This window comes from Pogona vitticeps, chromosome 5 (assembly GCF_051106095.1).
Source record: "Pogona vitticeps strain Pit_001003342236 chromosome 5, PviZW2.1, whole genome shotgun sequence".
Classification (NCBI taxonomy): Eukaryota; Metazoa; Chordata; class Lepidosauria; order Squamata; family Agamidae; genus Pogona; species Pogona vitticeps.
The window spans coordinates 44,713,849-44,731,176 of record NC_135787.1 but is presented as its reverse complement, the minus strand read 5'-3'; the positions used below and the strand labels follow the sequence as shown (position 1 = coordinate 44,731,176).

The following is a 17,328-nucleotide window of genomic DNA, read 5'->3' as shown; positions in this document are numbered from 1 at the left end:
ACTACACAGTTGCTTGGTAATTTTTAAAAACTCCAAAGATGTTCCATGCTATCAAATCCCTTCCTCTGTATAGTAGCTATATGAGTTAATAACCTCCAAAACGTCCTGTCATTAACAGCTCTAATCAGATCTCACAAACTAACAACAGTGGATTTCTTTAAGTCTATCCATCTCATGTTAGGCATCATGTTAGGCATCCATCTCTGTTCCTGTTGCTCCTTTTCCTAGCAATATTGTTGTTTCTGATATGTTCCTCTCATTTTTTGCCAAACAAACAGCTGTGGCTTCTTTTACTAAGTCCATCCATCTAATGAATGGTCCTGAGCACAAGGGGGTAGCTTGTAGACCATATTGAATGCCGACATTGGTGTTAGTAACATTCATGCTATGAAAAGTCTGGCATCCTTTTTCCTGCTGGCAACATACTGCAATATCAAGCAATTTCCTGATGTTTTTAATCATGACCAGAGAAGCACAATCTCCCACATGTATTAACAGGAATTTTTTTAGGAATTGAATTTTTTTTATACACATTTAAATACAAAGACTTTTCTTTTGATTCACTGAGATACAGACTAATAAAAATTCACCTGGGACATGGTGTTTCTGCTGTTGTTTGAAGCTTACATCAGGAATACAAGCAGATTGCTAATGGGAAGGATGCATAAATCTAATGAACAGTCTTTCAAGTTAGAGTGCCCAAGTGTGCTCATTAAATAAATGGCATAGGTACTGAGATGTCTTCAAAATGCGAGATCCATGCTCCCTGCCAACTTGTTAGCAAGAGCATTATGCAGAGGAAATTGCATTAAAATAATGTCATAGTTCAGTACAGAAAGACTGTTTTCTTTCTCTTTTTTGCTTATTCCAGTTGGTGCTGTGTTAATTCTTTGGGGGATTCTTAAGCCGGTATTGCTAAAATTTCATGAGGTTCCTCTAATTACAGTGAGCGCTTGTAACAACACATCTCTCTTTTTTGCCTTGCCTTCTCTCCTGCTTTCCCCTCCTTTTTATTTATAAGGATTATCTTTTAAAAGGCATATGTGTCAAAGTTAACAATAAAACAAGCAAGAATTTGTTTATTTTGACAATAAAACCAGTATAAATTAAGCAAGCCGGGGGCCAAGGATAAAGTCAGGTATGATGCGGGCTAAACCGCAGAAGTCTGTGCTGCAGGGTCAGAAGACCAAGCAGTCGTAAGATCGAATCCACGCAATGGAGTGAGCTCCCGTCGCTTGTCCCAGCTCCCGCCAACCTAGCAGTTCAAAAGCATGCAAATGCAAGTAGATAAATAGGGACCACTTCGGTGGGAAGGTAACAGCGTTCCGTGTCATAAGTCGCACTGGCCATGTGACCACGGAAGATTGTCTTTGGACAAACGCTGGCTCTATGGCTTGGAAACGGGGATGAGCACCGCTCCCTAGAGTCGAACACGACTGGACAAAAATTGTCAAGGGGAACCTTTACCTTTACCTTTACCTTTTTCCTCCTGAGAACTCAAGGCAGGGATGATGAATCTTCCCATCCCCAGTCTCACAATTCCTCAGAGAGGGGAGATCAGGCTAAGAGAGAATGTGAACAACTAATCCAGGTCATCCCAAGATTTTCAAGGCTCAGTAGGGGCTTGAGGTCAAATCTCCAAATCCTAGCCTGACGTTCTAATTGTCTGGTACCCACATGGGATCCCAGGGTGGTGTGTGTAACATATTCAGATAACAAATACAATATGAAAAGCATAACGTTAGAAACAACAATGTGTCAAAAATGCTCAGTAAGTTAACAAAAAGTTCAAAAAAGTGTTACAATTTGCTTTAAAAGCCTTAAATTAATTTAAAAATTCCTGAAGTAAAATAGCTTTCATTGGTGCACATACATACGTGTTTTCTTGTGTGCATTTTGCTGTTGATCTACCAAGAGGTCTAGGATACTTGGTGAACAGAGTAGATTACTTCAAGAGGCTCCTGTCTAGTTGCCCATATTAATAGGGTTTACCGTCCCCTCAGCAATGAGAGTATTCTCTAGGTTAGAAAACTGCTGAAGAATATGCATATTTCCTCAATAAAAACGATACTCTTACTCATGCTCAAAACCTCTGAAGGAGGTTGTGACTAACTTTTTACCAAACTGTTCTCATTTCGTTCAGATTGTGTGTTACTTCTGCTTCTGTTTTGTTCAAGCAATTGCCCTTTGTACATGAAATCTAATATCGAAGGAAATGAAGGGGGGGGGGGAATGACCACAAATCAAAAGTTAAAGTTAAAGTACTTTGAACAAATGTTCACATCTACCCTGTCTCCTGTGCGCTGAGGAGCATTGTAGCGTTCACCCTTATTATGTTAAGTAGTCATGAACATTCATGTTGCAGGCTAATGTTGCTGAGAGGCAGAGCCGAAAGATGTGTAAAAGAGGCGGAGTCAGAGAGTGAGTCAGTCAGAGTCAAGAGGGAGATGAGAGTGGAGAGGGAGAGAGGGTGTGGTATTTGGGAGATGTGAGGTATGATTAGTGAGAAGAGTTGAGATTGATGATAAATAAACCCTGTAGAAGTTACTTATGATTAATTATCAAACATCTGTAATCAATAAACTTGTTTTATTGGTTGACAGTTGGTCAAGATGGTGGCGCAAGTATTTGCAGCGGCTAGGCATTCCAGAGATCAGTCCTTATTATGGACTCTACGTGCTCAGGCACAAGTAACTTACAGTCGACAAGAATTATTATCTATTGGCAGAGACTGTTGCAACTTTGAATCGAGGGTCTCAACTTACAACATCCCAGCTGAGCTTTTAAGACGGCCTGCATATCGGGGGGTTACTCCCCCTGCTCTCCCTGTCAGGAAGAAAAGAACACGGAGAAAACGCAAGCAGAAAAGAGGTTGCAGGGCTGGTCTACGAGTGAGGTTAGGCAAAAATCCTCACAAGCCTGCATTGCCAAGTCTTTTTGTCTCAAATGTTAGATCTCTACCCAACAAGATTGAGGAGTTGGAACTTACTATCTCCCTACAGAAAAATATTCGAGACTGTTGCGTTATGATCTTTACAGAGACATGGCTTGATTCTTCCATCCCAGGGGAGGTAATTGAACTACAAGGACGCAGAGTACATCGAGCAGACAGGTCTATTGAATCTGGGAAGAGCAGAGGTGGAGGGGTTTGTGTTTACACAAATGATAATTGGAGCACAGATGTTAAAATAATGGACATTCACTGTTCTCCTGATTTGGAGTATTTGGCAGTGAAATGCCGCCCCTTTTACCTGCCTCGTGAGTTTAATGTTGTTATAATAACAGCAATATATATACCTCCTGATGCTAACACAACCACAGCTTTGAGTTGTTTGTTAACTGCTATCAGCAAACAGCAGCAGGCCTACCCAGATGGAGTGCTGGTGGTAGCAGGTGATTTCAATCAAGCCAATTTAAAGACCGTCCTCCCTAACTTTTATCAGTATGTGGACTGTCCCACTAGAGGGGAAAATACCTTGGATCAGGTATATTGTAACATCATGCATGGATATAAGACGAAGCCATTGCCTAGCTTGGGACAGTCAGATCATATATCTCTTTTTTTGATTCCATCGTACAGACCCCTTGTTAAAAGAATCAGACCATCAATTAGAGAAATACAAGTGTGGCCAGTGGATGCAACTGAGCAACTTCAAGATTGCTTTAGGAGCACTGATTGGACACTGTTTGAGGAGGACAATGTTGATACTTATGCCTCAACAGTACTGTTTTATATCAAAAGCTGCATCGATGTTATTGCTACTACAAGACAAGTACGAGTGTTTTCTAACAACAAGCCTTGGCTAAATAGAGAAGTGCGCCTTTTATTAAAAGCCAGAAATACTGCTTTTCATTTTGGTGATGAACTACAGTATAGAGAGGCCAGAGCTAAACTGAAAAGGGGCATTAGGGATGCCAAAGCTATGTACAGCCAGAGAATTGAACAACACCTTGAAAGTTCTGACACTCGCAGAGTGTGGCACGGCCTACGACAAATCACTGGTCAGAGTAACAAAAACAGTCTGTGTAGCAGCAGTGATTTTTTGGCTGAGCAGTTAAATCAATTTTTCAGCCGTTTTGAGGTGGAAACAGGAACAACCATTATTCCAGCACCTACTGTCCATAATACATCACTAGAATCTACCATCGACAGACAACCACTAGTACTGCAGATTTCAGATGTGAGACGCGCTTTCCAGAATATTAATATTCGAAAGGCAGCTGGACCAGATGGAATCATGGGACGAGTTGTTAGGGGCTGTGCTGCAGAATTAGCTGGAGTTTTTACGGATATTTTCAATCTATCCTTGTTGCAGTGTTCTGTCCCCACTTGCCTGAAGACATCTATTATAGTGCCAGTCCCCAAGCAGTCAGCTGTGGTATCTCTCAATGATTATAGACCAGTAGCTTTAACATCTGTTATTATGAAATGTTTTGAGAGATTGGTGCTGGATTACATTAAGGCTAGTCTTCCACCTTCTTTGGATCCATGGCAATTTGCATACAGGAGAAATAGATCTACTGATGATGCTGTGTCCATCGTACTCCATACTGTATTGAGCCACTTAGAACAACAGGGAACTTATGCGAGGCTGTTGTTTGTGGATTATAGCTCTGCTTTTAACACCATTCTACCAAATAGGTTGTTTTTAAAAATGATCAACCTGGGATTACCTCAGGAGATCTGCATGTGGATAAAGGATTTTCTGACAGATAGGCCACAGTCAGTAAGGATGGGATCCCACCATTCTTCTACCCTGGTACTAAGTACAGGAGCTCCCCAGGGCTGCGTGCTAAGTCCTTTCCTCTATTCCCTGTACACACATGATTGCACCCCACTATATAACACCAATGCAATTATTAAATTTGCGGATGATACAACAGTGGTGGGACTCATAAATAAGAACAATGAGTCTGCTTATAGAAAGGAAGTACAAAGATTGATACTATGGTGTAAAGAAAATCATCTCACACTTAACATCAAAAAAACTAAAGAACTCATAATTGATTTTAGGAGGAAGAGAAATGTACATTTACCTCTGTACATAAACGGTGAGGAAGTGGAGAGAGTTGGTAGTTTTAAATTTCTGGGCACTTACATCTCAGAGGACCTCTCATGGACTATAAATGCCAACATGCTAATAAAGAAGGCACAGAAGAGGCTGTATTTCCTGAGAATGCTCGGGAAGTTAAATTTATCACAGCATTTGCTTCTGTCCTACTACCGTAGCACCATTGAGAGTGTCCTAACTTATGGCATTCTGGCATGGTTTGGGAGTAGCTCTGTAGCGGACAAAAAAGCTCTACAGAGAACCATTAAAATTGCCCAGAATATCATCGGGCTCCAACTACCAACCCTGGATGACATCTTCACATCCCGCTGTCTGAGGAAGTCACACAGCATCCTGAGAGACTCTTCCCATCCTGCTTATAACTTTTTTGAACTGTTACCGTCTGGCAGAAGATATAGAACAATTAAGACTCGGACCACACGTTTTCTAAATAGTTTTTATCCTAGAGCTATAATTGCAATTAATAATGAGCTTAAAGACCACCAGTAGTGAATAATCAGTTGGACTGTGTTACTTGGCCTGAGGTGTAGATGTTTGTATTGTTAGTGGGGGATTTCTAGTGGGTGGGGAGTGTTTGGGGAATGTTATGTGTGTGCATGTGTCTGGTCTCTGGGTGTCTGTGAATTTCGTTGTATGATATAATGTGTATATACTTACAATGACAATAAATTATATTATTATTATTATTATTATTATTATTTAAAAGACAGTGAAGTTTGGACCTTCATCTTCATCCTTCCCTAAGTAACGTATGTTGATTTAGTGATCAACTGGTGGCAGCTTGTGAAAAGGAGTATTGGTTTGCCTTCGTGTGCTCTGTGTTTGGGGAGTCAGGCAGGGGCCACGAGGTGTGAATGCCACAAGCATCCACAGGCTTCCATGGGCCGTAATACTTTGTTAGGAATCCTATAGGTGAATGCATAATATCTGCATTACTTGCCACAGCTAATGGCGGTTGATTGCTGAGGTGCCAGGGCACATCTCAGCTAAGCAGTTGGGCACATGACCAGACACATGATTAGGGATGCAGCCCAGGACCTTGTTAATTTACTGGAGTTTGGTGTAGCAAGTCACCAATAGGATTGTGGCCAACATGGACCAAGAAAATGTAGATATTGTTCTGATTCTTGTTTGTCACTGTAACACTTTAAAAATAGGCCAGCATTTATTTTGTGTACCAGTTTAAGGCCCTGGAAAATCTAATGAGCACATACAATTATATTTTTCAGCACAGATGAATTGTATAGTATCCCCATGAACAAAGATGAACAGTTGTGTTTTGTAACACTAACAGTGCTAACATCTGTATTCTTGAAGGCTTTCATGGCCAGAATCTGATGGTTGCAGGTTTTCCGGGCTGTTTCACCATGTTCTGGAGGTTTTTATTCCTAACATTTCGCCAAATCTATGGCCGGCATCTTCAGAGGGACAGAAGTTAGAACACAGACAGAGTTCTAACTCCTGTCCTCTGAAGATGCCGGCCACAGAGACTGGAGAAACATTAGGGAAAAAACCTCCAGAATGCAGCCAAACAACCCAAAAAATCTACAACAACCACCATCAATGCTAAGATCACTTTCCTTGTGAAAGATATGAAAGGATCTTGGAGTCCAGCTAATCCCACACTCCTATTCTTTTGACCATAAAGTCAGCCAAAAAAGCTATATAATGAATTGCCAACATAACCAGTTGCCATCATCCCCAGCCAGCATGATGGTAGTTATAGCCTAATATGAGGGCTGCAGGTTTTTCCACCCTGCTTTGCAAGATAGACTGACTGATGTGGGGTAGACAGTCTGACACTCCATACATGCTTTGGACTATAATTTCCATCATGCCTGACCATTCACTATGCTGACTAGGGTTAATGTGGTTTAATCACCTGAAGCCCCTCTATGATTATTGCTGCGCTCTTGCGATCAGACTTCATATCCAGTTTAATATCATGATCTGGAGTGTATTAGACTTGGAACAGTTATTTTTGGAATTAGAAATCTCAGACTCCTCAACCAATGTGGCCACCACGCTAGCTGGAGGTTTTGATAATCATATTCCACCAGTTTTTCCAGGCTCTGAGATTTGTAAAATAACAGAGGATAGCAAACATTTGCTTATTAATGTACTTTTAAAGATGTACAGTTTTCACCGGACAGTATCTCATTAAGCTGTTAGGAATGAGTATTTAATATATGCAGTAAGGAAATAGAAGCTCCTGCTGAAAGCTCACTTCAAACTGAGTGAGGCTGGATAAGGGCTAGAATTTTGGAGAAAACTGCATTTGGTGTTGGATATAAGTGAGTTCCATTCAAGAGTTGCCTTGCCTGAGCTTATTCCCTTAGCTGACAAACTGTCTGAGAAAGAAATATTCCTCCTATGAGTCATAGGCTTACTCCAGACTTCTGTTTTAGACAAGTCTTGGTTTGAGTCTGCTGTGCATTTTGATCAGTTTCCCACTAGCAAAAATTGTCTGGAAGCAAACAACTGCTTGAGTCCCCCCCTCCCTTACATCCAAAAATTGTATCCGAAGTTTGTCATTCAGGGCAAAGTGCTGAAGACAAATTTGACAAATATGCATCTCTTGCTAACACACCTTTTAACTATCAAGTCTTTAGACCAGGAGTCCCCAACCTTGGGCATCCAGATGTTCTTAGATTTCAACTCCCAGAAATCCTGGCCAGCAGAGGTGGTGGTGAATGTTTCTGGAAGTTATAGTCCGAGAATATCTGGAGGCCCAAGGTTGGGGACCACTCCAGTTTAGACAATATAGAGCTATTTTGGAAAGCATTGTTACAGAAGATGACTACAGCAATCAGCAATCAACAGAGTAGACCACAGCTGGCTGCTACCCCTTGTTGTTACGTCAAGTTTAAGCCAACTTACAATGACCCTAATAGGGCTTTCAAGATAGTGAGATATTTAAGGAGTAGTTTTACCAATGCCACTCTCCAGTGAGTTATCATGACCAAGTGGGTATTGGTATACCGTATCTATCCAGTACACCATACTAGGTACTACCCTATGCTCGTCGTCGTTTAGTCGTGTCCGACCCTCGTGACCCCATGGACCAGAGCACGCCAGACCGTCCTATCTTCCACTGCCTCCCGGAGTTGTGTCAAATTCATGTTGGTTGCTTCGGTGACACTGTCCAACCACCTCATCCTCTGTTGTCCCCTTCTCCTCTTGCCTTTACACTTTCCTAACATCAAGGTCTTTTCCAAGGAGTCTTCTCTTGTCATGAGGTGGCCAAAGTATTGGAGCCTCAGCTTCAGGATCTGTCCTTCCAGTGAGCACTCAGGGTTGATTTCCTTTAGAATTGATAGGTTAGTTCTCCTTGCAGTCCAGGGGACTCTCAAGAGCCTCCTCCAGCACCATAATTCATAAGCATCAATTCTTCGGCGGTCAGCTTTCTTTATGGTCCAGCTCTCACTTCCATACATCACGACAGGAAAAACCATAGCTTTGACTATGCGGACTTTCGTTGGCAAGGTGATGTCTCTGCTTTTTAGGATGCTGTCAAGGTTTGTCATCACTTTCCTCTATGCTAGCTGACTCCAAAATATTTAAATCATTTCTTCTCTCAGCCCTCTTTCACTTGCACACTGGCACCTACTTTTACCTGTCCAGTTAGAGAGATACAAATATTTGCATATGTATCTACACATCTGTATTCTGTGACTAGTATTGGGGCTGTCCACACTTCCCTGTGACATCAAGCTTACAGAGAAATGAATGATTTATCTCTCAGATTGCTGGGCTGAAGGGGATATGGGATGGAGTATTTGCAGTATAAATATGTCTTAACCTATGTAATCTGCCAGCTGTCTGCCAAAAACCTGCACACCACACCCCCTACAGCATTTTCTTGATATTATCACATGGCTCCTGAATGGGTCAATGATTTCTAAGTATTTTTGGTCTAAAGCTAACAAGATAAGTAGCTTGGGAAATTATTTTTAGGCAGAATGACTATAAAACCACGCTGAAGCTATCCACAACTAAATAATGGCAGGTTAATACCCTGCATTACAGAACCTCATCCTATCACTGCTCGGTTATGATTGGCTTCCATAATAGTCATTCTTCTTATATATAACTTTCCAAGCTCTGAATTATAGAATTAATCCCATTAACTAACTTGCGAATGGTAAGGGTGTGTAACTTCTGGAAAACTGGCAGAGAGGCTGAAGTGTTGTCTGTCAAACAGCCCTGTTGAATATTCATGTGGTTGCTGTTTTGGAAATACTGTGAAGTAACTTGAACCACACTGATTAGATTGATGGCTGGGAATTTGGGGGGGCCCAGAGTTTAAGAATATTGAATGTGTGATGAGTTTAAAAAATTTTAGATGGAGAATTGGGATGTGTTGATGGCTTCTGTCTGAATACGAATTTTATCTCTGAACAGAATGAAGATGGATTAATGGAATATTTTGAAATGGTGGTGAAAACAACAAAAATGAATCCCAAAAAGGTGGTTGGCTGGATTCTAACACATATGCTTGGCTATTTAAAACAACGTGAGCTTGCAGTAAAGGAAAGGTGAGGCTTTCAGATCTCTGTATCTTTAAGAAATCTTATATTCTAAGAACTAATGTTTTACAGTAGTGTAGTATTCTCTAACCTCTTGTCCTTCAACTGCAGTTTCCATCATCCTTGACCATGAGTTATTTTAGTTGAGGCTGCTGAATGTTGTAGTCTGACAGCAAAGGGAACACACCAGTTTGGGGAAGGTGATGGTAAATAGTATTGTCATCTAATAGTACATAATCATAAACAAAGTACATGTGTTTACAAGTTAGAGGTCAAAAACATTATGTTTTTTGGACTACAACTCCTAGAATTCTTTTGCCAATATATCCAGCTCCCTGACCCATAGGGCTTGGTTTCCAGATACTTTACTGATGTAAAGGAATAGGGCATATATAGGAAGAGCTTAATGTGCAGTATACACTTCTCCGTTCAGCAACATTGGTATTAGGGGCCCCAGGCCCTAATCTGTGTATAATTCTTGTGGCTCAAGAACTGTAACTACAAAGCATAAACAGTTGATACACAAATATACACAGAGAGAGAGAGAGAGAGAGAGAGAGAGAGGGAGGGAGGGAGAGGGAAAGAGAGAGAACAGTTCTCTCTATCACGTTTCTTTTCTATAGTGTTGACAATCCTTCTCATAGAGTACTGTGTGCAATGAGCCTTAACAGATCCTTATGACCCCCTCATCTAGAGAGTGAAATAGAGATGTTTTATAGAGAGGGAAAGTAGACCACTTTGATGCTTTCAGTGTTGAATTTATGGGGTTGTGGGTGGACAGGGGCACAATATTTATTTATTTATTTATTTATTGGAATGCAGTGGTGCCTCGAGTTACATACTTGCAACCATTTCGAGTTACGACCAGCTCTGGCCACAAAAATTTTGCTTCGACTTGCAGCCGGAGCTTTGAGCTACAACAAGGAAAAGGCGGGGGGGAAAGGCGGGTTATGTTTCTGTGATGTGTTGTTTTGCTTTTTGGTGGATTTTTTTTTTTTTTTTGCAGCCTCAGCGCCTTGCGACGGGACTTGCTCCTTTTTTGTTTGTTTGTTTGTTTTTTAAAGCCCCAGCACATTTAGGGCTTGTTTTGCTTTTTTTTTAAATGCTGGAACAGATTAATCACGTTATCATGCATTTCAGTGGGAAATGGTGCTTCGACTTACAACCCTTTTGAGTTATGTCCATCTTCTGGAACGTATTATGGTCATAAGTCGAGGCACCACTGTATTAATATTTTAAATAAATAAATATTTATTTATTTATTGAAAAAAAGTGTATAACCCAAACCATACTGTTCAAACCCTTGCAATTCAAGGGAGAAGTAGAAGGATAAACAAGTACTTGAACATATCATGTACCTTGAAAACCCCTTTAGGGTCACCATAAGACAAAACTGCATAGGAACAAAACAACAATAACCAACCCAGTTTATGTGACTGTGTCTTTCTAGTCCCATCAGTCCCCAACTTTTGGCTGAACTTCTGGACCTTGTAGAAGACAAAAAGATTTCTTCCTCAGCAGGCAAAAAGGTGAGTATTCTTTTTGAAATCATCTTCCTTTAGTGACTGTTTGTATCACAATTCATTTCCATCTAACATTTCTTTTAAAAAAATATCAAAATACTGTAAAACAAAATGTGTTCATAAACTTCCTCTTGGTATTCAAATAAGGGAATTGGAAAGTAACATGGCTTAGGCATTCTTCAGCTTGATCCCATGTATAATACTTTGACATAACCCCACTTTGATTTGGTGCTAATAGGATTTTTGGAAGAAATGAGCTCTGAGTCCCATAATTTGGCAGAACCTCCCAGGTTGGGTTGTTGAACTGGGAGCTTTAAACATTATATTTTAATTATGTAAGCTGCCTTGACTCCTTTTTAAGGAGAAAGGTGGGGTTAAAAATATTTTTAATTAATTAATTAACTAATTAAAACTAGAATGGATCTGTTGGCATCAGTGGACTTACAGAGGAGTTGACTCACCAAATCCCTACCTATTCAATGAGTCTACTCTATTTACTAAGCTAATAAAATTTTAGCCATTGTTTTCTGCTATTACCCAGGGGCTCCTAGTAGCCCTGCATTCTTCAGCCTCAGATACTTGCAGAACTTTTATTGGATTCTACAGTATTTACCACCTTGTAGGGGAAGAAACTTTAACCACGGCTCCTGCGTTGCCTGCAGGCTCCAAAACGGAAAGGGACAATCCCCAACAGCAGCAGCTTCCTGTTGGCTCTTCCTTCTTTTCCCCTGAAAAGAAGCCTGGCAAAATGCTGTGAATATAAAACTTGGCATAAGGTGTCTCCATTTGGAGACTTTTAGCATCAGTTTATTTTATTAGGCTAGTAAAGCTCTAGGATGCGAGAGATGTTAGGCCTCCAGCATTTCTTACAGAAGTCCTATAGAGATTGGCAATCACAAGACGTGGAAAATGTATTAAGTGAAGTTTTTTCTTTTTCTTTTCACTCGGCCTCTGGGCTGCGTTTGACCCTCCCTGAGACATTTATGTGTTGCAGGCACACAATATCCCATTGCAAAAAAAAAAAAAAAAAAAAAGGTTGGAGGCAGGAAATGTGGTTTTTCATTCTGGGAGGAAGGGAAGTGTCTGTTTTTGCATCAGAGAGAGGAGTCCTCAAGCCCCAAGCCCCCCCCCATATGAAAGTGTCCATCTGGGCAGTTCATATTGTGTTTGGGGGATCATCATATTTGTGGGACATCCTTTATCTCTCTTGGGCCTGACATGGTCCAGAATGTGTGCCAAGGTGACAATTTACTTCTCAGCTGTACATCGTCTTGTATTATGTTTTATAATCCCTTGGTTTTATTTATAAATCTATTGTTGCAGGATTATAATATGCTTCACTAAATGGGGTGTTTAAATAAATAAATACAGTGGTGCCTCCCAAGACGAATTGAATTTGTTCCGCGGTTAATGTTGCCTTGTGAAGAATTCGTCTTGTGAAATGCATTTTCCCATAGGAATGCATTGAAATCTAATTGATGCATTGCTATGGGCAAAAAAGTCAGAACAAAGTCAAATTTGGTTTACAAAGGGTTTATTAAGTGCTCTTTAAAACCATACATATTGTGCAGATGGTTTTTAAAAATTCAATCAAAAATCTTTAACTTTTTAAACATAGAAAAACATTTAAAAATCGGCAAACATGAGGCAGGAACAAAAAATGGAAAACATTCTTCTTGCGAAGCAGGGCCATAGGAACATTTGTCTTGCGAGTCATCAACCCCCATTGCCAAAACCATTTATCTTGCGAGGTTTTTGTCCTGGGAGGCATTTGTCTTGCAAGGCACCACTGTATATAAAATAAAATAAATCCTTGATGTAAATAGATTTACTTGGGCAGGGATGACCAGTCTCACCTTTCCCAGCATGTTTACATACAATGTAAAGTTAGTTACAATTCCACTTGGCGGAATAGCTTTTCAGTTTGTTGTTTAGTCGTTAAGTCGTATCCAACTCTTCATGACCCCATTGACCAGAGCACGCCAGGCTTTTCAGTGGAGTTGTGTAAATCACACAGATTTCACTGATGTGAAACAATGCATTCTCCTGTATTACTGTATTTTTTGCTCCATAAGACGCACTTCCCCCCCAAAAAATGTGGGGGGGGGAGAAGTCCGTGCGTTTTATGGAGTGAAGTCAGCAGTTTTGTCCCCGCTGGCCCCGTGGGGGGGAGCGTCGCAAGGGTCCAGGTGAGCCTTCCAGGACCCTTGTGACGCTCCTCCCACCCCCGCATGGGGCCAGTGCCAGCAAAATCTCCAGCTTCTGGGAGTCTTTTGAGGCTTGGGAAGCCTCAGAAGAATCCCAGAAGCTGGCGATTTTGCCCTCTCTGACCCCTGGGGGGGCAGGGTGAGTCTCTAAAGGGTCCTGGAACACACCCTAGGACCCTTTGGAGGTTCACCCTGTCCCCCCCGCTGGGCCAGAGGCTGGGAAATCTCCAGCTTCTGGGACTCTTCTGAAGCTTCCCAAGCCTCAAAAGACTCCCAGAAGCTGGAGATTTCACCCCCTCTGACCCCTGGGGGGGCAGGGTGAGCCTCCAAAGGGTCCTAGGATGTGTTCCATAAGATGGACTTCTCCATAAGGCTCACCAAATTTTTAGAAGAAAACATTATTTTTCTTGTTTTCTTCTCCTAAAAATTTGGCACGTCTTATGGAGAGGTGTGTCTTATGGAGTAAAAAATACGGTAGTTTTCCTGATTTTAAGGTCCTTAGGAGAGAGTCCTCTTTTTGTCCCATCACCATTGAACTGACATTCAGTGAGGACACAAAATAAGGCTGCTTTTGAGCTCTGGAACTCATTTCTCAATGAGGCCAAGCTAGTTCTGTCTGCTCTCTGTCTGCCATCAGGTGCCAACAATTTTTTTAAGTATTTCCTCCAGTAGATTTTAAATGATTGGTATTATATATTCCTTTTTCATGGATATATTTTAAAATGATGAGTGTTTAATTTATGTTTAATAAATATAATAATTGTGTAATATCAAGTTAATTCTGACTTATGGCAACACTTTTCAGAGTTTTCCAGATAGAGAATGCTCAAAAGTGGCTGATTTTTCCCTTCTGGGGGTGTCCTAGGACTGTGCAGGTTGCCTAAGGTCAAGCTGGCTGGCTGTTTGGGGATACATACTGAGGAACTGAACTTCCAAACCCTGGTTCCACAGCCAGATAACTAATTCACTTTTTGTTTTTTGTTTTTTTTATAATTTATACTGTATTACTACTGTTAGCTGTCTGGAGCACTATTTTTATTAGCAAGGCGAGGTGTAAATTTAATCAAATAAGAGGGCATGTATTCAGCATTTCAGTGTTTCACTATGGTTTCTTCCATGATATTTCTCAGAACACTTGCTGTGTTAATGGCAGGTTATTCTGAAAACAAACACACTAAAGAGACTTAATGGTTTGTTATTTGTTTGTAATGGAGCAAGTAGTCTGTCTGCGCTTTTATATTAATAAGTTGCTAAGATTTATACCCAGGTCACACATGCAATCTAAGAACCTATCTAAATGAGACCAGCTAGCAGTGACATGTTTGAGCTATCATTGAGACATTTTATAAAATACAGCGCCCTTGCCAGAGTGGGAAGAGAACTTTGGTGAGCTTGATGTCTGAAGAATAACAAATGTTTACAACAATCCTTTGCAGTAGACGGAGTGATGAGATAGCTTGAGGGCAAAAATAGCTATATTCACACACACAAGAGCAGACAAATTGCTGCATTGGAAAGTACAGTGGTGCCTCGCATAGCGCCGATAATCCGTGCAGCAAAAATCGCTGCAAAGTGATTTTGTCGCTATGTGATTTTAAAAAGCCCATAGGAATGCATTAAAACCCGTTTAATGTGTTCCTATGGACTTAAAACCTTAAAGCGAAAATCCTCCATACGGTGGCCAAGGTAAGCGAGGAATCAGCGTGAAAACACAGCGGGCAGCCATTTTTTTTACCCGGCGGCCATTTTGGAATCGCCGATCAGCTGTTAAAAAATCATCGCTTTGCGATGATTGGTAAGCGAAACAGGGTACTGATCATCGCAACGCAATTTTTCCCTATTTAAAACATTGCAATGCGATCGCTTTTGCGATCGCAAAATCTTCATCGCTACGCGATTTTGTCATTAAATGGGGTGCCAGTTAAGCGAGGCACCACTGTAGATGATTGAACTGCAGTAGTAGAGGCAGATCCAGTAAGACATGATGAAAAGTTTGGCTGGAGTAGGCAGAGACATGTGCACAAATACGAACAACACACACACCTTGGAAGCTGCTGGCATTTTAAGGAGTTTCTCTTCATGCTCTGTAGAAATCAATGAACCTCAAATTGATGACTGCTGTGAGCCTTATTAGATGTGGTACATTGCATAACTTGGAGGCTGTGGCTAGGGGAAGATGAGATATTTCTGCATTCAGTTGCATTATATAATTACAGTATCTTCACAAAGAGCTGGGATGATCTTGTTGTGGGCACTGTGTTGGAAGAGAAATTGTCTTTTTTCTGAATCATCTGATGGGGCTCTTCCATCAGGGCAAATTGTTTTTGCAGTAAAGAGCCTGACCAAATTAAATCCAGCATGTTATCTCATTCACTGCCTAATGGGGAACTCATCATTCTACCTTTCAATGATATGGAACCAATTGTTCTCACAAGTCAGAGGGGGGAGAGTTCAGAAAGAAACTGTTTGAAGGTAAACCCTCATTTGCATGTTCAGATGACATAGCTAAAGGCAGTCTTCTTTGGTACACATGTGACTGGAGAGACCACAGGGAAGCAACCAGCTCTTTCTTCTGAAGTGTAAATCTGGCTGCAGGACTTATTTCTAAATGATGCTTTTCAAAATAGCTGAATTTGATCTATGGTGTGATGTCTTTACAGCCTCAGGGGCCTCATCCATTATTGTTTGGCAGTCTGGGGGCTGCAAATGATGTCATGAACACACCTCTCTCATGCAGAGAGGAGGAGACTTAAACCCCCCTTCTGGGACTTCAACCCCCCTTCTGGGACTTCAACCTGCTGAGACTTCAACCGCTCTCTGCTTGCTGAGATCTAGATATTGTTGAGCAGGGAAGAAGGGACAATGAAATATCTCCCAAAAATCTTCACTGGGAAAATAGTTATCTTGGAAGCCAAGGGAAAATGTTGCCCTCTTCCCCCTCCCCTAGCAGATCAGCTGATGAAATGGGCTGGGGGGAAGGTGTGTGATGTTCCTGTTCCTTTGGTACCAAGACAGGAAGTGGTCCAGAGTGATGTAGGGCTCTAGGTTCTGGACCCCTGTCATACCAGAAGGCAACGAAATGTCACAGGATACCAAACGGCTGTGCTTCTGTTGCTTCTCTGTTTGGGACCCCAGAAGCTTTGGCCTAAACAGAAAGTAAAATGTGGCTTTAAAAATTAGCATATAAGTGTGCTTCTTTACTTTGTGTATTACTTTTGATGTTTGTTTATTTCATTAGACAGTTTTAATATAGTTACTGGCAAATTTAATACTACTGCATGGCTGTGGGCTCTTTACTGTTTCCTAAGAAAAACAAGGAGATTGAACAGTGACTATACCAAGTGACTTTGCTATTACTCTCTTGTGGCCTCCAGTAAGAGAAATGCAGCTTGGTGCAAGATAGAGTAATTTGAACAGCAGCTGCTGTGAAGAAATATAGCATCAATACGCAGGCTTCCAAGAAAAAAAAAATTAAGGTTCTTCAGTCAGCCCTGAGAGAACTCCCATCCATTGTGGTAGAGGATTTGCAACATGGTTAGTCTAAGCATCTTGTTTTAATCTTGTTTTGTATTAAGCATTACTAATTGTGCTCTGGAGTGAAAAAGGACTCCCATTTTCTTAGTTTCATTGAATTAGTAGTGTGGAGTTTCCAGCATGACAGTCATTTCTGTCCTGGCAGATTTGAGTTGCCCAAACATGCAATTATTTCATCAGTCCAGGATCGAGGAGAAGCAGCTGTTTTTAAAGGATGCTCTTCACTCTCTCTGTCTCTCTCTTATCCTACTTTTCGCAAACGAGCCCTGGGAATAAAGAAGCTGATTTTCCAAAGAAATTGGTGTTTTTTTTTATAAACTGCCAATTCTCTAGATTTTTTTTTTACAAGGTGTCAGAGCCCAGCTACAAAGCTGGAAGGCACTGTAACATTAACTAATGATTATTCCAGGCAGACACTTAGGTTCATCCAGCTGTGTTTTATGGAGATGAATAAATGGGCTCA

The 17,328-nt window shown here is 41.0% G+C and overlaps 1 protein-coding gene across 2 annotated transcripts in view; it reads left to right on the top strand.

Moving 5' to 3' along the window:
* The window catches only part of GATB (glutamyl-tRNA amidotransferase subunit B), a 66,554-nt gene that overhangs the window by 40,047 nt on the left and 9,179 nt on the right, over positions 1-17,328 (top strand). For both annotated transcript variants that reach the window (XR_013545883.1, XM_020781327.3), the window contains exons 10-11: positions 9,477-9,610; positions 11,052-11,130. Coding sequence is in view for 1 of the 2 variants with exons in the window: in XM_020781327.3 (XP_020636986.2) it covers positions 9,477-9,610; positions 11,052-11,130 (213 nt within the window). In the remaining variant the exon portion in view is untranslated. The remainder of the gene's footprint in view (positions 1-9,476; positions 9,611-11,051; positions 11,131-17,328) is intronic.